The sequence below is a fragment of the Gymnoscopelus braueri genome, assembly GCF_963280865.1.
Source record: "Gymnoscopelus braueri genome assembly, chromosome: 16".
NCBI classification, from domain to species: Eukaryota; Metazoa; Chordata; class Actinopteri; order Myctophiformes; family Myctophidae; genus Gymnoscopelus; species Gymnoscopelus braueri.
Genome location: NC_137616.1, coordinates 27036954 through 27060583, shown reverse-complemented (window position 1 = coordinate 27060583; position 23630 = coordinate 27036954). Strand labels below are relative to the sequence as shown.

At 41.2% G+C, this 23630-nt stretch overlaps 2 protein-coding genes across 4 annotated transcripts in view; both read right to left on the bottom strand.

Annotated features, from left to right (window-relative positions):
• utrn (utrophin) overlaps nt 1-14772 on the bottom strand; it is a gene marked incomplete at its 3' end in the record, with an annotated part of 232858 nt that extends 218086 nt beyond the window's left edge. For 2 of the 3 annotated variants that reach the window (XM_080452440.1, XM_080452443.1), the window contains exons 1-2: nt 14407-14772; nt 12188-12360 (exon numbers count right to left, since the gene is read on the bottom strand). In XM_080452440.1, the coding sequence (XP_080308566.1) occupies nt 12188-12260 (73 nt within the window). In that variant the 5' untranslated portion in view covers nt 12261-12360; nt 14407-14772. The remainder of the gene's footprint in view (nt 1-12187; nt 12361-14406) is intronic. The other variant, XM_080452444.1, reaches the window with a different exon arrangement.
• Nucleotides 14773-22000: 7228 nt separating this feature from the next.
• Nucleotides 22001-23455, bottom strand: LOC308102559 (syntaxin-11-like). The gene is made up of 2 exons (XM_080452327.1): nt 23436-23455; nt 22001-23175 (listed from the first exon to the last, which is right to left on the bottom strand). The coding sequence occupies exon 2, from the start codon at nt 23169-23171 to the stop codon at nt 22275-22277; it is 897 nt and encodes a 298-aa protein (XP_080308453.1). The 5' UTR covers nt 23172-23175; nt 23436-23455; the 3' UTR covers nt 22001-22274.
• Nucleotides 23456-23630: the final 175 nt, after the last annotated feature.

The following is a 23630-nucleotide window of genomic DNA, read 5'->3' as shown; positions in this document are numbered from 1 at the left end:
AATAATTCCGTGCTGGTAACGACTTACTTAGATGCACACGCTTGTGTAGATACTTGTTTGGGACCAAAGTGAACAAACAGACGGACCTTGATTCGCCTGCTGCTAGCGGGACTAAAAAACATTGGGCAAGGTTTGTCAGGAGGAGAGAGGGGCAGGGCCCTGCCCTGAAAGACTCAGACTTGAATTAAAAGGTCACTGGCTGTGTTTCCCCACCTGGCCAAACACTTACCCCTTCATCCTCATAAACCCTGACAGCCACACAAGAGCTACCTCCTACATGCTCACCTAAACAGACAAAATAAAACGGAGCTGAAATTATGCAAAGAAAAACAATTTATAGACACTATCTACAATATATAATACATATTGCAGTGTAATTCCTACAATTACAATTTTGGCATTTAACAATTTTTAGGAGATCAGAACAAAACATCTGTGTGATGTTTTGGCCAGGGTTTTAGGGAAGGTTCAAACCTTCTGTGCGTCCGTGTGATCCGAGTGAAGGGTGTGGGGTTTGATCATGTTCTGGAGGTAAGGGGGTGCCTTGGAGGCCATCACCAGCATTTTGTACTGGGTGAGGGCATCCAGAAGGGGATCTCTGATGGTGAAAAGGACTCGCACACTGTCAGGAACTTGCAAAAAGATTTAGCTCTTTATGGGTAAGGGCAGCAACCGGAAGTGAAGGGAACGCAAAAGGGGTCAGACATAAAAGTTTCGCGAGGTTGAAGATCAGGCGTGCCAAAGCATTCTGCTGTAATTCGTTTGAAGGTGTTGAAGGGGTTTAAATGTGCATGCTGGGAGACCAGCAAGGGGGGGGGGGGGTTGCAATAGTGAAGCCTGGAGATATCTAAGGCTTCGATAAGAAGCTGGGCAGACTCCCTAGTGAGGAAGAGTCTGATTCCTTTGGATGTTGAAAAGTGTAAACCTACAGGATTGTGTGATCGCTGCAATGTGTGCAATGTGTGCCTTGAAGGACAGCTGACTGTCCAGGACCACTCCCAGGATCGTGGCAGTTGGAACAAGAGCCACCAGGGTGTTGTCAATGGAAATGGAAGGATCCTGCAGGGGGCAGGACTTTCCAGGGAAGAAGAGAAGCTCAGTCTAGTCTGGACTGATCTTGAGCATCCACTATGAGATGTCAGCCAGGCATGCAGCCATGCACTCTTCAATCTCATTTTACCTTCAACCAAAATGAACCTAGCTCTTTCTTTTGCTATCTCATACATATCAAATACATATATTTCATTCTCAAACAGCGCCCATGGCTTTTCAGAATCCTCCATAGACCTACAATTCACTTATTTTATTCATGTTAGGTCTTTCACAGAATAGCACACAGAATGAATGAATAGTGACTGGCTGCAGTCAAGAGAATGTGCACAGCACACACAAATACACACATTTGTGCATGCCCCCACACATAATGACATATGAGTCAGAGGTCCAGTCTATCCAAGAGACAGAGGTGCATTGGAAATGCCCCATAGTGCCCAATAATGCCACAGTCCTCCGCCCATGGCCTTGGGAAATTATGGAGGAGGTTCTTTTCCTCCATCTTCTTGACTCTATCAATGCCTCACTTTTTCCATCCAAAACCCTCTCTCTACAATTCATTGAAATAAAGCTTCCCTCTGAGTGGATTTGCATTCTATATAGCAGCGACTGCAGTTGAACAAAATGTCAAGCAAGTATTACCAAACTAACTTAAAACATGAAAAGAGACATAATGCAGGATAATGTCTTCTTGATTAACATTTTACTTAACTTGTGGGCATTTGCTTTGAGAGAAAGTGTTGTCTAGAACACAGGCAATAATTGACAGCATTTCATTATGAGAATACTTTCACTTTAACATGGGATGTGCTTTAAAGAAAATAATTGTTTTTGAATTTTAAATAATGGAACTGATTAGCTAAGCCTATATGAGCATATGCACATTTAAAGTCATACTGTGTAACATTTTTCAATTAAACAAAAGTATTGTTTTATATATTATTCAGATAGCTGAGCCACTTACACCTCTACACACCTTCTTCTCATCCATCCAAAAAAGGAAGTTGGCCAATCAGAAGAAAGTGTTTTTTGGGGGTAGGGCGCTTTACAGAGACAAGAGCTATTATGGTTTGTTTGTTTCAGACAGGCTGAAATAAGGGCTGCATAAAACCTGCATTTTAGTTTTTTACTGTAAGTCTAAAGGTCCTTACACACCGGGGCGATTTTTTCGTGCGAATAATACGCTTTTTTTAAAAACCTTATAAAGTCAATGCAAGCGTACATGGCGCGAAAAAGCGGAAAAGCGAAGCGAAAAAGCGTCTTTTAATTATTCGGAACGAGTCCGAATTTTGCGTATATTCGCCACATTCGCCGGTGTGTAAGGACCTTAAGTCTAGTGGAGTCCCAGAATGAAAAATAGAATAGGTGGAAATGAGTAATAATAAAAATAATAATGAGTATAACAGGTCCCCTTTAAAAGTGGTTGACTTAGCAGAAGTTGCTGGAGCTTAAAGAAGGGTTAACGTGGACTTTTGGGCGCTGAGCCTGTTTTCGTTTTAGTAAATCCTCTTGTGTCATGCAGGAGGTCAGCAGGTAGATTGAGCAACCATGGCTTTGTAGCCATAATGAGCAAGTCACAGAGGGAAAGATGGGGTGGGTTCAACTATAGAGACAAGCTTAAGAGTGGAGAGGGAAATTCACATAACAGTGACACTATAATTGACACTATTCTCTGTGTGTGTCTGTGTGTGTCTGTCTGTGTCTGTGTGTCTGTGTGTGTGTGTGTGTGTGTGTGTGTGTGTGTGTGTGTCTGTGTCCAGGCATGGAATAAGTCAAACAGAGGTTACATCATTCTCAATGACCAGGCTTGTGTGCACGAGTGACTGTGTGACACACAGTCACACAATCAGTTTAACAGCCATCAGAGAATTAAAGACTACGCTCACAGTTCATTTTCTACCCTTCCCTGCCTTCAGTGGGAGAGCTTAAAATGTCATGTGTGCTGGGTGGGGTGTGTCTGCTGTGACACACACACACACACATGTGAACCAAAGTAGCAGAGCGTCCAAAACAACCACACCCAGGGGAGATTATTTTGGCTGATCCCTCAGTTCCCAAATTTCCATCCAGGATTCCGATTTCCGAGGGCTCCCTTCTAGCCTACTTCCCAGCTGGACCAAAGCCAGATGAGAGAAGTCATCACAGTGCACAAAAACAAGCACACACAGTACTTCTATAATGCTGAACAGACACCAGCTGACTTCCCATACATACACTTCTCTTCCTTACAAAGTCAAAACACACTCATGAGAACTCTTGCCTTTTCTAAACCACACAACGATAGAAGAAGCTCATGGCTTATGACACCGGTGTCATTGCAATCCCCTCCCTCTGGAACTCCTCTGAACAGTGGCTGAGAGACAGAAGGTTCGAATCCCAGCTTGTCCTGGTTGTGTGTCAAAGTGCCCACATAAATAATGTCTAATGGACGGTGTTCCTCCATTGCGGTGTGTGTGTGAGTGGGTGGGTGAATGTGAGGTACACTGTGAAGTACATTTGAGTAGCAGTGGTCTAAAAGTCTGGAAAGAGTGCAATATACAGTAAATGCACATTACACTTTCTCTCACCCCAACCCTCCACCAAAACCCCTTTTGAACAGGACTTACAGCTGCTGCCGGTCAACAACACCAAGTCACAAGGGAGGCTCAAAAGGAGAGGGAGAAAGAGGGCAGGTCAAGAGACCATGTGAGAGAGAAATAATTAGTCTCCATCATCATGGCCAGATATTGTACTTGTTTTAGTTTGGGGCCTCACAGTAACCAAGACGCACACATCCTCACAATGTGTGTCTGCATATCTGTGTTGGGCTCTCCCAGAGACAGCTGGATGTTGTGGTTATGCTGGAGGGGTGTGTTGAAAATGACTCCCTAGTCCCTACACTGTAATCACTGCACACTGTGTTGTACTTTGCTCAAAATCAGAGTTGTTTCAATATACCTTCAATACAGATAAAAACTGGATCAGGTTGTGGTATTGACAAGTACATGAGTCTCTGCACTGATCCAATAATACAGTATGTCATTTATCATGTGATAGTCCGTTGACGCGCATGTGCAGTAACGTCGCTGCATAGTTACACAGAGTTGACAAAAACTGTAAAAAACAGTAAAAAACAGTAAAAAACTGACAATGCGTCGCAAAGCATTGTCACTGTCACTGTTTGTTTATTCATTTATTTTAGTGCACTGCTGCCGATATGCAAGTTCAGGTATCGGAATCTGTAACGAACAAATGGTATCGGATCATCTCTAATTCTGAGCTCTACCAAGGTTTTTGACTGTATGCAATGTGATGTTGCAGTGTCTTGCGCACAAAAATCATATTTTTGTACACGGTCCACCCCACAGCCAGAGCCAAGCCCTGTGTCATGTAGCTCAGCTAGTATGGTGACAATTCATCAGGGACATCATAACATTTGGCTTGGTAAAGCTCCACACCCTCTACACACCCTTCAGTTACGTATCCTAACTGCTCACTGGTTATTCAGTACCACTGATGACTCGTCATGTTGTGTAGAACACATGCAAAGCCCATGCGCTCACGCTAAAGTGCATAAACGCACACATGTAAGCTAGCTGATGCATTCGAGTAGGTCAGGAGCACTGCCATTAGGGGTTCCACTTAAATACTGGGTCCATTCCTTCTCAAGATGTGCTGTAAAGACACTTTGGATAAAAAGCATAAAATTGCAATGCATTAGGCCGGGCTTCAAAATTAGTTGAAAGTAATTGCAAATCTTGATTGAATGTTTCACAATTATGTAGTCGTGAAACATTTGGTTAGCTGTACAGTTGCATCTTGCCCTTGTCTACTCAACATGTCATACGGTTTAATAACCAGAGCAGAGAGCATTATACAAACAATCTGTGCTCACAGAGCCACAATAAAATCATAGGTAATTAAATAACATTTGGTCAAAGATATAGCTTTGATCAGCACAATGACCAACAACAGCATTAGGGAAATAATTATTTAATTCATTATACATTTGAATTTTAACATGATTTATAATAATTTTTGTCATAATGGTGCAGCCCTACTATGCATCATGTGACAATGGACGGATACTATTAGTTAGCTACATAAAGCCAAGCTGCACCGGTGTAAACAAACTGAGTGCAAGCGGTAAATCAAGTTGTGCTTGAGACATGGGATAGTAGTGGGGGGTAATAGTAGGAGAGAGAGAGAGAGCGCGAGACAGAGAGAGAGAGAGAGACAGAATACAGAGAGACACACAATGGCGGAGACAGGGGAAGATGGAGAGGACAACAGCAGGTCAGGTAACCGGAGCGGCTAGCGTGTGTTCTTTAGCTGCCTTTATCAGGAGCAGAGCTCTCAAGTGACAAACACACAAACACAGTCAAGAAGGAGGTCAGATATGTGCAGTGCACATTGTGCACGACTGTGAGAGAGGGAGAGAAACGTGAAAGACGGAGGGATATAGAGGGACTGTTGTACACCTCATAATGCTTGTTAAACAACAACCCTAACCCCCCCCCCCCACCCACCCCTGGATGATATTTGACCTTTCACCTTTGTCTCTATGCTGTGTGAATGAGCAGGGGGAGGGGAATGGGATGCATGCATGCAGGGAAACCAGGTGGAAGGCAGGTGGAAACAGGCTAAACATTACCAACAGTGTTTACAAATGATTTTTACTTAATGCTTGTTTTAGGATGTTTGGAGCACCGCCCGGATGGGTGGAGTTTGCCGCATTGGAAGAAAGCCTGTGAGCCTCGTCATGGTTACCTAGGAAGTGAAGCACACTCTAAGATTGCACGTGAGCTAAATGGCTTTGGAGTGCCGGGTAGATTATTTTAAAGTCAACGCAATGTGGGCTTCACTAAATGAAAACACATCGGAGTGGTTCTCACTTCTCACACCCATCCTAATGCTCAAAGTAAGTTAAAACAAATGGCTTGGCTTTGGACTGATGTCCAACTAGTATAATCCAGGTGAAATATGAAACGAATTGACCATACACAGAGACAAGCCAGGATGCCATTTCATTCACAATTTCGGAACGTAAAAAACATGACAGCCAAGTGCGACCACTAGCTTTACAGCTTTACACATTTCCACCCAGACCCCATTTCTCTCTCTCTGTCTTTTTACTCTCCGGCCCATTGTGGGCTTACATAACAACTTGACACGCTGGAAAACAAGAGAACCCAGCAGCTCCCCCTGCCTTGCCTTCACTCATATTGTTAGAAATGTGTGTGAGTGGAGAGAGAGAGGGAGAGAGAGAGAGAGAGAGAGAGAGAGAGAGAGGGGGGGGGAGAGAAAGACTGTTGCTGACCTGCAAAGCACACACAGACACATACCCATGCCTACGCTAAGACGCTCATTAGCAGTTACATGGAGGTGCTAATCACGGCCTGCGATCTCACCATAATGCCCATCCACATTTGGAACACATAGCTTCAGAATTACAGACTCTCCTCTAGTGACAAATAGCTTTCACTCTGATGAGAGGCCCAACCCAAATATATCCCTCCCTCCATGCATGTTGGCCTGTGGGTTGATTCTCTAAATCCACTCACCACAACTTCCAGTCAAATGATTACAGAGGAGATGCAGGTGTGTGTGTGTGTGTGTGTGTGTGTGTGTGTGTGTGTAATTTTTTGTAGAGAAACAAATCTATGAGGCCTATGATGGCGATACTATAGACCAATTATTTGTTTACCAACATTGAGACTGAACACACAGGTGATTGTTTCATGCAATCAATTCCCAACATAGGGTGCGTTCGGAATAACAGCAATGAGCGCACTGGCCAATACAAACTAATAGGCGAGTGCGCTCTGGTCTATACCTCTATGGCTCCGGTGCGCAATTTCCGAACGCACCCTCAGTGCCAGACCTGCGCTCGCAATACTGGTTCTTATCGCTTGCAAACAGTGTGACGTCGTCTGTTAAGGGGTCTATACACCCTGCTCTTAGAGATAGTGAAACACACTAAGAAGTAAGAAATAAAAGAGGCCAGGCCCAGGAGATCACATGTGTGAGTGCCCCCCGCCGCACACACACACCCCTATTCACTATTCTCAGCTGTAAAAACATCCCTCCACCTGTTTTCTCTCACTCTTTTACTCTCTCAAACACCCCATCCTATATCACCTGAGTGCTCATTGATCGCTGCTCAAAATGGCAAGTTGCATGTCAATCTAGAGGCTATATATCTACATTTCTCTGGTACAGACAACCTCTCTCCCTCGTTCTCTCACTCTCACACACACACACACACACACACACACACACACACACACACACACACACACACACACACACACACACACACACACACACACACACACACACACACACACACACACACACACACACACACACACACACACACACACACACACACACACACACACACACACACGGGTGTCAGGAAAAAATCGATTCGAATACCGCGATTCTACTGTTGGACGATTCAGAATCGATTCTCATTTTCAAATTTCTTTTTTTTTCTTTTCTTTTTCTTTAGGGGGGGGGGCTTGAATTTACCTTTGTGTTTAGTTGATAAAACCTTTACAATTATAAAAGCTACGTAAATGTACTCTGCTCCAGTGTTGGAATAGTTACTACAACATAGTAATATGTTACTTATTACATATTACTTGTTTAAAAAGTAATGTAGTTACTTTACTTATTACTCCCTGCCAAAAGTAACTAGTTACTTATTACTTAGTTACTTTTTTTTTCTCGCCCCCAGTAATTGCATCCTTTCTCCCCAAAAGTCTGACTTTGCATTTTCAACATTAGCAGTAGTTTTTTTTCTCTTTTCTGCAGCCTACATTGTAAAATCCTCACTCAAAAGTGTTCTGTACACATGACGGGTCCATTTGGTTCTATTTGTACACTCATTTCAATTATATTAACACTAAGACTTTTACTGTGTATGAATTCATAACTTACAGACTAAATGAAAACCATTTGACTATGAATTGAATACTAAGGACCTCAATGGAAACAAGACCGCAAGGACTTTTTTGGAAGTATTTTAAATGTATTTCATGTATTTTTTGCCTAAAAAAATATTCAAATTCAAACACCTGGGCTCAAACAGATAATGACTCATCATGAGACACAATCTTTGAACAACTTCTGTTGTTTATTAAACAACATGTATTCTAATAAAATACAAAAATAAAAAGGCTCCCATAGCAACACATATCATCGTGGCAGAATGTAGGAGCAAATGCAAGTAAAAAAAAATCAATCATTCTGTATGACTGCTGAAAATAAAGTGCTTCATTTCTTTGTAAACAAAAGTAATTCTAATAGAATAAAAAGGCTCCCATAGCAACACATATCATCGTGGTTCATGGTGGGTGTAGGAAATGTAAACTTCAACAAAACAATCATTCTTCTGACTGACTGATATTTAGTGCATCATTCAGGACACAAAACAACATATCAGGAAAACAAAACAAAACAATATGCTGGTGGACGCACTTACAGCCAGCCTCTCAAAAAACTTTTATCTGACAGCAACCAATTAAACAAAAAACCTCTTCATAAAGTGCTTAATTTCTTTGTAAACAAATGTATTCTAATAAAATAAAAAGGCTCCCATATCAACACATATCATCGTGGATGTAGAAGAAAATGTAGGTAATGTAAACTTCAAAACAATCATTCTGTCTGATATTTAGTGCATCATTCAGGACACAAAACAAAATATCAGGGAAAAAAAACAAAAGTGTGTTCCACTTCCTAGCAGCCTATGTACTAGTCTAGGCCTACAGTTAAGTGGGCATTGGGCAGCAATGGGCAATATGCTGCTGGTGACTTGCCTAATAGCCTATTGCTCACATCTGAAATGGCGATTATATCTCATGAGGAGAAGCCTGCTGTGCCGCCCTTCCGCAGCTGATAATTCACACATAGACAAGTGCGCAACGTTTCCGTATCCGCTCTAGACCGGATCAGCAAGCAGCCTGCATAGCAACTGGATCCCAACCAGTCTACCATTATATCAATTGACCAAAAACAACACAGGATCAAATAAACACACTCAAACCCAGAGTACCACCAAGGCTCGTGAAAAAAAGTAATAAATTACTTTTTGAAAAAAAGTAAAGGTAATAATATTACTCAAAACGTGAAAGTAATTAGTTACGTTACTAGTTACTGGGAAAAAGTAATAATATTACTTTAAGTTACATATTACTTTAGTTACTTTCCAACACTGCTCTGCTCTCATGCCAGCAGACTGGAGTAGATCCTGAAATCTTTCATCTTTTTTGAATCGGGAAAAATCGTTTTTGAATCGAGAATCGTTTGTTTTGAAAAAATCGGAAAAAAATCGGAATCTTGACTCCAAGAATCGGAGTCGAATCGTGAGATAGCAGAAGATTCACAGCCCTACACACACACACCCGCTCTCCCTCTCTTTCTCTCCCTCTCTTTTACACACACAGGGCCTCTGAAAGCACCCAGTTCTGTTTGGCTGCTGAGGGCTCACTGTTTAGAATCAGTCTCTATAGTTTATGAAAGAGTGCCCATCTAAAAGCTCCTCACCAGGCAACACTGTCAACTGTGTATAGATCAAATGAAAAGTGTGTGAGTGTGAGTGTGTATTTTCCTTGTGACAATATGTTTTCTTCTGGAACTTTCCCTGTGACTTGTAGCTCGGTCAAGCATACGACTAATTCCCATGTTAATCATTGTTTTCCCCAAACCAACAGTTAAACGCACGCACGCACGCACGCACGCACACACACAGACAGAATGGGGGGGTGCCCAGTTCAGTCACAATCACTAAAGTCCACTGACACACAACACACAAACCCATAACTCGCACACACAAAACAAAACCCATCCACAATGAAGATTAAAGCAACAGTTGTGCCACAGCATTCAGATTTCATTAATCCAGTTGTGCCAGTTATACATCTTTTGGCTTTTCTTTAGTGGGCACCACTGGGTAGCAAGGCTATGTGCTAAATTCTCCCTCTGTGCAATAAAACAAAACATTACTTTTGAGGTTGCTATGCGACCAGGATCCTTATAAGAAAAGCATTGTGGTCTGGAGACAAGCATTGTAAATTACAAACTCCAACGGAATGGTGGAATTCCTGGCCTGGAATCCGCTGGCTTTCCCCAAGGCTGGGCACTGCGCCCATTCCAGGGCCTGGAACCTAAACCCGGTAAGGAGCTAGGGGAGCCGCCACAGAGATTTAACAGCACAACTGGACAATAACACCTCCACTATATATAAAAGACATTTGCCAACAATTCTCTTCAGTCAACCTAAAGTAGAGGAGTTGTGCAAGGCTGCTTCCAAGAGCTTCAAAGAATTACATATTTTTGAGTTGGGCACACTACAGTAGGTATGTCAAATGAATACACCGTTCTGAACTTCAGCGTTTATCATTGTACTACAGTGCAACAGTGTAAATTACCACTAATCAAAGGTTAGTGATATTTGATATTACAGTTGTTAATGTCTTTGAGAGTATTTTTGCCGTTTAATGTTCTATAATTTATATATTTATAAGTCCGTTTTTTTGGTTGAACATTTTCTTTCATTATTTGTGAAGTCATACATTTATTTTGTCTCTGAGATAACCTCTCTGTTGATTTGTTTAAAACTCAATTACTATGTGTGGCGTTCACACATAAGGTTTCGCTAGGTGGCAGAGTTTTCCTTTCTTTTGTATGTCAGTCATAGCATGAAAATGGTGAAATCCCGTCGCGAAACCCTGTATCAATGAGAGTTGCGAAACCCCGTATCAACGAGAGCTGTAATGTAAGATGGCGGAGGCCAGTGTAAACAGCAAAAATGAACAAGTATCTGTCTCTAAAACTAAGTAAACTTAACACCCCCTTGGAAAGCAGAATGAGGTGAGCACTAAATGTGTTATTATTGCATAAAGAGTGTGTGTTATGTTTATGTAATTAAGTATATAAAACGTTTTTTCATTGCACTGATTTAGCCACAACAACTCTGCAGGTTAATTGTATGCATCAACAGGTGAACTGCCTATAACGTATGTAAACATGTGTTTGTGTCATGAACCTTTGCTATGGTGCTGAGGTCATTTATGGTGAACGAGAAACAGTGGAAAGAAATTAAACCAGAGCATCCGTTTTGAAACTCTCGTCATCGTTGCCTGTCCAAGCCAGGGGGGCTGTTACAAAATAGTAAACGCTGAAAGTCAGAACAGCGTTATCAACTGTCAAAGATGAGGTCTAATAAAGGCGTGGCTTCACTGTGGATCTCTGTCATATCTATGACCTCATGTTGATGATGTAATGTTGATGACATCAGTCTTGCCCAAATATGGAGGAAAGGTATTCACACACAAAAACATATTCAGGGATTTACTTCCTTGGCCTACTTGCACAAGAGATTTGGCACTGATCGGCCAGTCGTTTGTGAGATTAGCCTCGGACCGACAAATAGACTGACATTTGCGAAAACATAATCCCACCCTTGCCTTCGGCCTGGCCGAGATACCCAGTGTGTGTGTGTATTTGCTTGTGTATCAGGGTGGTGTTTACAAAATATTAACATATATGGAACAGCACGTTGAGAAAAGGTTCAGAGGGTGTGGCTTTCCAAACCAATCCCAACAGTCTCTTGTATTTGCTTTTCTTTTCTGCCCCGTCTGTCTCCTCCTTTTCTTTTACTTTCTCTTTCTCATCATGTTGCCACATTCAACCATCTCCGGTTCTCACCAATATCCTTTTGTTACTTCCTTCCTCCATGGGAACTCAGGCTGTCCGTGCAAAACAGGATTTCTGGCTTTGTCAGTGTTTCCTCTATGCTACCAATTGGATGCACGTACTGCAACGCAACTCTACTCTACCCCCTCCTCTTTTTTTTTTACCATGCAGCCTTGTGATATCAGAGTATAATGCAGCCTCTCAGATCAGACAACACTTCAAAACAACCACCGTACATTTCGCTTAATAAAGTTCCTGCAGGGTCACACATGCTTCTCTACCTTTAAACATAGGCTCATCTAGACACACCTTGTGATTTCTTTCTATTGTTACATTTTGTCAATCTAAAGTCTAAACATCTGGTCAAAATGCATTCACTAGCCACAGGTTAAGCCATTATTGGTATTGCAATGGTATCAACAATGTCAAGGTGATGATTGGAACGTACCAGATCTCCATTTGATGATGTCACTGAACTCGTTATTGGCTCCTCCTTCAGCGTTGTCACCAGATGATGCCATGGCGCCCAATTAATCCGGTTTTGTTCATCCAAATGTTATGATGCAGAGCCTTGCCTCTTCCCACACAGTGTGGCGGTCCTCTCCCAGCACCTGAAAGCAACTGTAAAAACTTTAATTCCAACTCAATAGCAAGACATTGATACCCTCCATCTAAACATTTAGGTTTTCCCTTAGCATTTTTGTGCATTTAGGCTGACTTAAAATGGTGAGAGATGGGTGATTCATCCAAAAGACAACATCAGTCACTGTCACTCGCTGAAAATAACTTATTTTCAATTTAACAATCACATTCTATTCATTATGTTAGCTTTCAGTTATTTTTGGCAAGCGACAACATCATGTGACAAAGTATCAATTATGCTAAACATGTTTAGTATACACTCAAACACATGCATTTCAATGTTATTATGCACTGGCATAGTAGTAGCAATGTTATTATGCACTGGCATTATTTTCAGAATTCAAATAAGTTGGGAATGCACACCCAAAACAGATTCCAGTTGCAGAAATCCAACCCCTGCCAATATTGGATGTGTCCTCACTGTCACTATATACAGTGAGGACACATGTCTACTCTGTATATGCACTTATATTGCAACTTCAGTGCACTGCCTTTTTGCCCATTCCATTACAAATGTAAATACTATTGTCCTTCTAAAGTTTAACCGAACCTCTGGTTAACAAAAAAAAAAAACTCCATCAAGTCCCGTCCGCAAGAGCTTGAGACTTTACCATGAAAGGAGTTAATGTGCAGTTTAATCGAGCACTGCACGCTCACAATGCCTGGGGGATGATGCAAGGCCCCAAAAATAATAACAGTACATTTGGGTGGAAAGGCATGACCATTTGTCCAGTGTCTTCTCCGTTTCAGTTCCTCCTCTAACCATTACACTTGCTTTGACAACCAAGGCCAAAACAAGGGAAGGGTTCAGTAAGCCAGTATTTAAACCAAACAACTGTTTGAGCCACAAAAGTTCAACTTGTGCCACTTTTTGTCCAACAACTGCAACAGCCTAATTGTAGATTTCCTTGGATCATAGCGTCTCTTGTCTCAAGCTTTCCAAGCCAATAAGTCTGAACATCTCATATCATTTTAATTCTCACCAAAATAAAGCAGCCTGACATTGTGCTTGCTGTCTTTTCAGTACAGCCATTTACAATCTGAGAGGAGCTCAGGAGTTCAGGACAGGTTAATGCTTTAGTGCAGGGGTATTCAACAGGGGGTCCGGGACCCCTAAGGGGTCCTCAGAGTTACTACAGAGGGCCTCCAAATCTTTGTGTGATAGTATTTATTTATTTTTCACATTAACCAACAACTTCAACCCTAGCATTCCTATTCTGAGGAGACAAAATAGCTATAAATAGCTAAAATAGTAGATCTACATACAAGCTCACTTGTAGATTGGATATTTTTGGCAAAGAGGTTTAGTGTAAGGGGGGGAAATAGCAACACAATTTCATACAATATGTAGAGGGGGTCCCTGCTTTCTCTCTCTCTCTCTCTCTCTCTCTCTCTCTCTCAACTAGGGAGTCCATGGCCTGAAAAACGTTGAAGATCCCTGCTTTAGTAGTCGCACTGCTTTAGTTAGTTGGATGTTTAAACTCAGTCAAATCTTCTGTGTTCATTTAAATCTGAATGTACAAATTGAACCAAATGGACACTTAATGAAGATGTGTATGCTAATGCCAACTAACAAGTGTTTACAAATGTAACCAAATGTACCCGTAAAGGTCCATTCGGTTACATGTGTATACTCAGAGTTAAAGGTACTGTTACCGTACTGTGACTGTGTTCATATCATTCTAAGTTCTAACAAACATCCAGCGCTGTTACTGGACGTTAGGGTCAAACGTGGCTAGAGGTAACGTTTACTCTGATGTGTCCATGAATCAAAGTCACACTCTCTCTCCTTCTCTCTCTCTCACTTCCCCCCCTCTCTCTCTCTCTCTCTCTCTTACTCTCTCTCTTTAACTTACTCTCTCTCCCCCTAACTTACTCTCTCTTACTCCCTCTCCCTCTATCTGTATCTATCTATCTATCTATCTTTCTCTCTTCTATCTCTCTCTCTCTCGTTCTTTCTCTCTCACACACACACACACACACACACACACACACACACACACACACACACACACGTACGCTCACCTTTGCCGCTGTCACCCAGAAACCGATGCCGTAAAACAAGTCAAAAGTTGAAGATGTGGCTATAATAGAAAGAGTCATTAATACACCTTTAATCCATGTTATGGAAGGTAGCTTTATAAGGCACTGTTAAACATGCCTGGAAAGCGACAGTGCTCCTCACGCGCATCCACAATAACAATAATTTGTAAAAGCTTCCAACATAATATGCTTTGTTTTCTTCTTCTTTTTCTTCTTGGTCCACACAGGAGGCCGGCTGTATCCTTGTTGAGAAGATAGAGAAGGTAAAGGTGTTGTTTCTTGTCACCAGGTTGAATACTGCGATGTTGTAAAATATTATATCCCAAACTTTGTTCCTACTGCCTTTCCCTGCTGGCTGCAAACTTCTGATCAGCGTTGCCAAGTTCTGCGATAGAAACAAGCAACGGGGTCTGTGAAAACAAGCCCCAAAAGTACATTAGCACTTTTAATATATATTCATCACCTATTTTCAAAACAATCTTGGGGAAAAAGTGGACATTTTTTAATATGTTTTAAAAAAAACATTTTGACACAAATCTGGTATGGGGGTCCCTGGCACAAAATAATTTTCAGATGGGGGGGTCCGTGGAAAAATACATATTAATTTGGGGGTCCTTGACATGAACATGTTGGAGAACGAGAACGAGACCCACTGGTTTAAACAAAATTTAGGAAACAAGCCCAAAAAACGCAACCCGCAACTACAAATATTTACCAGCAACTTTACAGAAAAAGAAGCCCAAAGTCGCTTATAATAAGTCGACATGGCAACACTGCTTCTGACGCCAGGATGGAAACATGGCGCGGTAGACGTCACGTGACACGGGGCGATGATCCCGAAGCGCAGAAATGAGAGGAAAAGGTACAGTGTTGCCATGTGGGCTTATTATAAGCGACTTTGTGCATCTTTTTCTTTAAAGTTGCTTGTAAAAAATGGTAGTTGCGGGTTGCGGCATGCGGGGGCTTGTTTCTAGTAAACGTACTTGCTTATTTAGGCTTCAAAAATATATATATATTATTATTATTTAAACCAGTAGTTCTCAAATATTTTCATGAAAATGTTTTGTGCCCAGGGGAACATATGTGTTGTTAGAATGTCAAAAAAAAAATCCTAATATTCCACATTTTATTGCAAGAGTTTTTGAAAATAGCCAATCTACAAGCTCCGATGCCGATGCATGCGTTTAATCTTGTCGATTGGCTATTTTCAAATAGCCGAGGCATATAGGTTCGTTTAAAGTGCTCATGTGGCCTAAATTGCTTCTTTTGGGCTTGTTTTCCTAGACCTAGTTGCTTATGTCTCTCACAAAATATGGCAACGCAGAAAAGGTAGAGTTTATAGCATCCTATTGCCCGGAAGGATTGTCGGCTGCGCTGTTATTGTAATTGGCTAATTGGTTATCAGGGGCAACCGCTTTTGTATTGTCTCTTGTTACTGTTGTTGTTGTTGTTGCTGCTGCTGCTTTTCACCTCATATAACCTTCAGTTTACCTCCCCAAAAGTTCATGGAAATCTAAAGATTGTGGTCATTTTACTTGGAGTCTGTTGTGTGTCCCCATAAATGTACTCAAGTACTGTACTTAAGTACAATTTTGAGGTACTTTTACTTTACTGGAGTAGTTCCAATGTTCAATTATTTTACTTCTACTCCACTACATCTCAGAGACAAATATTGTACTTTTACTCCACTACAATTATTTGAGAACTTTAGTTTACTTTGTAGATTTTGAATATTATTACAAAACATACATTAACCACTTCAACCCTATATACATGAAATGAAATATAACTCAGGTGTGTGATGTTTATCATACCTGGTAATTTTCATAGTGACCAAGTCCCTGAAAGTAAAACCTTGCTTGTGTGTCAGAATGTATTATAATAGGCTACACTGGCCTCTTAACCAAAGAGGGTGTTCAATAATAGATTATTAATCCCATGGAAAAGGTCTTCGATCTGTCAGGCTCCATCCCACTTCTTTGTTATCAGTGTTCTGTTCATGGATACAGTATTCTGTTGTGTTATCACTATCATTGACAGTGTTCTGTTCATGAATATGGTTCCTTCTGTTGCTGGTTGGATGCTTCCTTTGGTAGGTGGAACATTGAAAAGGCTCAATGTTCACCCATAGCAGACACCCAGGTGTCCTGTTACAGCCAGCACCAATGGTAAACATAGAGTAGGTGAGAGGAGAACACTGACCAATACATAGATTTTCCTTCATGGTAGGTTATTGGATTAGAATAAAAGAATAATATCAAATACATGAGATGTACCCTACTCAATACATACATAAATAAAAGGCAGAATACCTGTTCCTTGTGCAAGTATAACAGCAGGTATTAAATATGTATGATGTGTTAACCTGTATTAACTGTGGGGTGTGTCCACTGAAAATCAGCATTTTAACACTTGATGTGCATTTTTGGAAAATAAATAAATAGCCTACAGAGTGGGTCCAAACTGCCCTTGTGCTGGGACGGAAACGATATGGGTGATCAGTCTGGCTTATCCTAAGGACAGTCTCATTCAAGGTCACTGACCTTGTGTGATAATATGCCAATCATTGTTTATGTGACTGCAGAATCAGCTTTTCCTTTTATGTAGGCCTACTACTACACCAATGTTTTTTTTTTTTTTTTTTTTTTTTACAGTTTTTCAGTGTTATTTAGTTTTACACACACACACACACACACACACACACACACACACACACACACACTTCACACAGGGTGTGATTTTTTTAAAGGAAGTATAATTATTTTTGAATTTAACAAGATACAGTGTACGAGAACAGTGTACCTGACACAGAGGGCCCTCTTGTGTCCATAGAAGGTCAGTGCGGTATATTAGGCTGTAGGTTTGCTTGTCTTTTCTCTTTTCAAATACTTTATTTTGATGAAGTTCATGTTCATAAAAAGTGTGTGTGTGTGTGTGTGTGTGTGTGTGTGTGTGTGTGTGTGTGTGTGTGTGTGTGTGTGTGTGTGTGTGTGTGTGTGTGTGTGTGTGTGTGTGTGTGTGTGTGTGGTGGTGGTGGTGGTGGGGGGGGGGGGGGTTAGACTTATTTAATGATAAGAGGAGCTTGAGTATTTGAGTGCATCATAGAATTTGCTCGAATAAGAATATCAGCCTATATTATCGTTGGCTGTTTCTTATTAAGGCAGCTTTGTTAGATAGCCTATATATCTTTATTTTTTTAATAATTAATCACATATTTTATTATTATTAATATTATTTCTCCATGTATACAGAGATAAAGGAGAATAAAGCAACAAAAAAAGGGAATGCAAATGTACACCTATAGCCTACTTCTGTAACTATGTACTTTTCCCTAATAAAAATATTTTTATTTGTATACATATTTTATATATATATAGTCAAGTAAGTAAAATTCCCTTACCATTAATGGATGGTAAATAGATCGTACTGATTGTATGATGATTTATACTTGCCAAGAAATTGTAGTTTGGTCTGCTGCCCTAACAAATTCCACATTCATAAAAGTTATCTTAAAAATGTTACAAATTATGCCTAATTATTACGACATGTAATTTAGATACAAAGATGACGAGGCGTACATGAATATGAACATGAATTGTCTAAATTGCCCGTGTGACACCCAGGATTCGAACCCTCGTCTACCGCGTGGGAAGCCAAGCATCTCGGACCTGCTATACCGGTATATGAGCTCTCAGTCTCAGCTGCGCTGTCCTGCAGGAGTACATCGACATCGTTAACTTACATTCATCCATCTCTTTACCTCAAGAAGGCTACTACTCGTTAAAATGCATCTCCTTTTGACCTCTCCCACGCATCTAGAAACCCGATCCAGGCCAGGGCACGTTACTTCTGCCCCGGGATTCGAACCCCAGTCTCCCGCGTGGGTATTAAACTTCTACCGTTGGATGGGAATCAGTGTGTCAAGTCAGATAATTCGCAGGACGCCTGGTAGTTTTTCACACTTGTAGAAGTGTTAATGAGCTTCAGACAGTAGCCTGATTGTCAAGGAGTAATGTGTCCGACGCACAACACAAGGGTCTAATAATTTATCAATGGAAGAGTAGGCTAAATGTAAAGCAGATAGGCTACATTTATTGTTTATGTATTTACATTTTTGTGGGGGGAGGGGGAATAGCCAATAAGGTGCCCAGACCTGACTTCTCAGGTGCCCACTGTCCACTTAGGCTGAGAACGTGACGTCACACCATTGAAAGTAATATCTGAAAACCCCACAAGATGGCACCACCTGTCCATTGATGGTTCTTGATAGGTTAAAATAACGTCTCATTCTTTAAAATAAATTCCGGATTGCAGCCAAAACCAGAATCACACGAAAACTCACCCAGAATATATCTAAAAGCTGGTCCTGGTTTGGTATGGGTTTGGTAATGCGACACTGCCACCTAGTGTACGCTAATGTTACGTGCAAGTATTTAAACAAAATGATCTTCTCAGAACCAGATATTTTTTTATTTTTGCACTCTGCTAAATTCGCATTAGTACTGCTGTGCTGGGTCATGATTAATGGCTTTTTATAAGAACTGGACACAACTGGCTTAAAAAGGCTACCTTCGTGGCTGTCCCGTCCGTGGAGTCACCACCTATAGCCTACTCAATGGTGCAAGCTGTGACTGAAATAACCAGCAGGAGGCGGACTTGTGCTGAGGCAATTTTAAAACGTTAGAAAACATTTACCATGCTGAGGCTTTGTTTTGTACGTGTCTGACAATTCATATTATAAGTGTTATTAGCCTATTATAGACATGTAGGCCTACTGAATCATTACGTGCTGGTCAAGCAGTTTAGCACACAGCCCAACGTTTCAACACACTGGTACAAGCTGCCAGATATTGCATATCATTATCTAGATTAGGACGCGAATGATCATCGTTGTACGTGTACATTTATCTACGTGTATAGCCTATCCTACTTTATTTGTTTACGTTTATTTACTGCCCAACATTCGAAGGCTGTAACGGGGACAACAGCAAAATGGATCTACCAGGAGTGGGGTTCGAACCCACGCGGACATACGTCCATTGGATCTTAAGTCCAACGCCTTAACCACTCGGCCATCCTGGTATATGCCTTTCCCTGAGACGTTTTCGCTATATTTTCCCTCTACCTACTGCATATTTTATTAATTGAACACGGAAAGCACCTTTCTGGAGTAGCGTGGCAAATGCCACATTGAAAACAACTATAAACCGATGGATCTACTAATCTCCGCCTAGGCAACGAGTCGTCGTCATGCGCATAAACCTAAAGTCTATTACCATGCCATGCATATCCACGAGTTGCTATTAGCTAGCTGCTAGCAGCAGTTTTGCACGACTCCTGGATGAGTAACGACGTTAACTTAAATAACTACAAGCTAAGAGAGACACAACTCAATGTAGTATCTTTGCGTGGTATCTGTATTGAAAATATACGTACATAGCCTAATTTATAATTTCCCCAAATCCGTTGAACAAACTTAAATAACACAGAACTTCTGGTGTAAATAAGAAGGGAACAAACAGCCTGCAGAAGACTTCCAAACGCAAAGTAGTATAGGACCCGGGGAACGGGTACGGTCCCTAGGCTACGCATCGCATAAAGTTGTCTTGCATAGTAACATCAACATATGGCAGTACGAAACAGTATACCGAGCCACCTATTAATAGACACACACACTTAAAACGACACAGTGAAAGTGTGATGCTTTTAAGCATCTCTGCCCCCCTCTTCTGATAGAAACCTGCTAGGCATTTAGCAGACGCTCTCTCTCGCCCAGAGCATCAGTAAATGTCATGAACTCCAGTCAACAAACGACAAGTATGGCTATTTTAGTGCTTCAAATAAACGAACTAGGTAAACATCACACCTAGCCTATACTAGCATCTGTTTAAACAACATGCCATCTAAATAACATTCTCAGCATTTGTTGTCAAGAGAAACAAAATAAATAACAAAACCCTAAAAGTAACCAACATAGATCTGCACAGTATTACTAGTGTCTATCAAAAAAATCTAACAGGGATTTGCGGGATCCACGTGGGAATGGCTGCTGTCTACGGGTGATGGATGGATGGTTGGTTGGATGGACCCCGATTGGCAGATGGATGGATGGATGGATGGATAGCCGATAAAAAATAATAATGACACACCATGACCAAATGTCAAAAAACAACCACATTCCTAGTATTCGGTGCCATTTGTGTTCCCATGGCATAGGCTAATACAGCATATCTTGTGTAAAATAAGGGAAAACACAAATTCCAATGATATGTACCACAGGGTGAATATACAAAATAATCACTTTGATTTGAGTAAAAGTAAGCTAAAATGCCATGTCCCCAATCATGTTTATTCAGCTTCAGATACAAATATAGTAAAATTCTAACAAAATACAAATCTATTATTCTACAGTATTAGTTCTAATGTTTCTTATTAGTATTACTTAATAGTATTAGTTCAAATGTTATTAACTGTGATTAATTGATTTTTTGATGCTTAAAATCTTGAAATCAATGTGTGTCCCTGAATTGACTGCTGATGCAAATCCACCTGTACTGACCCCTGACTATTCCTCTAGCCACATGACTTCGGAAAGTAGCATACATTTGATGTCCACCCTGTTATGTCCTGTCCACCCTGTCATCAGTCCACCCTGTTATAGTGCAAAACCTAACAGGGGTGTTTTTTTTTATCGCAATTCAATGAAATCAACAACAATAAGATGCATATTATTTTGGTAATTTGCAGGGAAGGGATTGACTATGCAGATAGTGTGGGTAGAGACTTTAGTAGGATCGATGAGAGAAAAGGGATTCGGAGATTCATTTGATAAATGCCATTCATTAATATTTTTCCTTGCAGCCACCTTCATCACAATTGAAATTCATGCATCTATTTTTAGATATCCTTGCCATAAATGTGGAAGACAAAATGCAAAAACTACCGTATTTGTTCTTCAGTATTGCAGTCAGTGTTTCTAACAGTATTGTTCGCTAAGCTAAAATGAAAAAGTAAGAATAGACATGATGACGCATCTCCCCTAATGTTTTAAGTTTTGACAGTTCCTCATGTGACTCATTAGAAAGAATCTGGAGAAACCGGTTGAATTATGTGTTTCCCCATTGTAGACAATGCTGTGTGCTTCCTTGAGCAAACCACCTTAAGAGGATATTCATTACGTTTTCTTACACTTTAATTTCCTGAATCTTTATCTCGCCGTGCTGTTTACGTTGTCCTTTTACATCAGCCAGGTCAACTTAACAACTGGAAAGGGGAACTTTTCTCCCAAGATGCGACAGTCGCCCATTGACAGTGATGTTTTCTTTTTCTATTCACATCTAATCTCTACTTTCTGTTCTTTTGAGACGCAAAAACATTTAAACATGACCATAAGCTGGATTAATTCGCTACACTTTAAGACTCGCTCTCCGTCTGCCCTTCTCATCCACACTTTCATCATTATTTACTTCACTTGTCGCTCTACCCTCTTGAAGGCAAATGTATTCTTCATCGAACAACCAAGGAAAGGAAAATCTGCTAATGTCGTTTGTCGTTCAACATAAATAATCGATTTTTTTCTCTTGTCCTTCCCTGAGGACTTAGTCTGTACAAATGTTCAGAAAACTACAACAAACAACACAAATCTCATAAGATTACTCTATATGTTGGCTTGTGCCCATGTTCTCTTACAAACATAAATTGCATACACATTTCCTCTCAATTCCCATTATTTTATTCCACTTTGGATCAATGTTTATTTCATATTCATTTTCAGTTAGTTGATAAAATTACATTCATTGACAATACATGCTGAATAAATAAACTTCCTATATATGAATAATCATGTTTCTCTATAAACCGCGTCTCCAACACGAAAGCCAGGGACAGCATGTCTGACATGGGTCTCTCCTCTTGTACTGCACGGCCTTCGTAAGATCTTCAACGATCTTTTCAGTATAATTCAGTGTGCCACACACATTAGACTCAATACTGTTAACCGTGGATCCCTGTTCCTCCACCAGCATGGCCATGTTTTGGAACAGATCATGGATCTCTATCATCCTAGCCTCCAGCTCTACCAGCTCCTTGTGTCTCTTTTTGATCTCACATAGGGCATATCGTGACGTGCGTCCACCGTCTGTCTCCACCCTGGTGGACAGCTCAGCCCAGCCTTCTCCCCCTTTATCCACCATCGTGTCTAGCTGCTCATCACTTATGTCATTCCCCAGAATGGATGCTTGCCTCTGGATTCGCTCACGACATGTAGCTCTCTGAGTCTCCTCAGCCTTATTGTAGTCGGCCATGACGAAATGGAAGGCATGGGTCAGGGTCTGATGCTGGGTGCGGGCAATGCGGCTAGCGGCAGAGCTGGGACCTTCCTGTTCCTCCAGCTGATGACTTTGCGCTGCCAGGGCCTGGAGGCGGACATAGAGGGCCTCACCTCGTTGGTGAATCTTTCTGGCAATGGTGTTGGAGTCCTGTTTGAGGAGAGTGAGGCGACGCACAGAGGTACCAAAGCGCTCATTGTGTCTGTGCAGGCGCTCCACCTCCAGGTGGAGGAGGGCGATCTCCTTGCGCATGGAGTGGGACTCCACCAGGATTTGGTCAACGACAGAGGGGCCCTGAAACACCACTGCCTCATGGGATAGACTCACATTGTCTTCATCATAGTCTGGTTTATGAAGGTCTTGTTCATGGTCCTCTTCCTCCTCTCTAATGGCCTGCAGTGTCTCCAGCCTGTCTCGCATCCTGCTATGGAGACATGGGGATAATGAGAAACAAACATAGTTGTTGAAAGGTGTTGAAGTTGTTGAAACACACCAGTGAAATACAAATAACTGAAGCTATTATAAAGTCAATTATTGATTTTCTAGCAATTTTCGTCTAATCAATATTCAGTAACTTCAAGTGTTCCCCCTTAGAAAATAAGGAGGAGGAAATATTGGAGCTCTGGTCCCACTGTCCATCAGGGCCAGGGGTATTATTAGTTAATGCGTGTTATATAATAATACCGGAGGGATGAGTTGCAATATACTCAACGAATGATAACACTTGTCTCTCTCTCTCTCTCTGTGTGTGTGTGTGTGTGTGTGTGTGTGTGTGTGTGCCTATAATATAGTGACACACGAAACCTGGACAGCCAGTCATCTGTATGTTTCCTGCCTGTATGTGATCATCAGCTCTAGCTGATATGATCACAGGAATTC

Bases quoted from the DNA above. Each gene is read 5' to 3' on its own strand.
- LOC308102559 (XM_080452327.1), bottom strand. From the start codon at position 23,171: ATGCGAGACAGGCTGGAGACACTGCAGGCCATTAGAGAGGAGGAAGAG.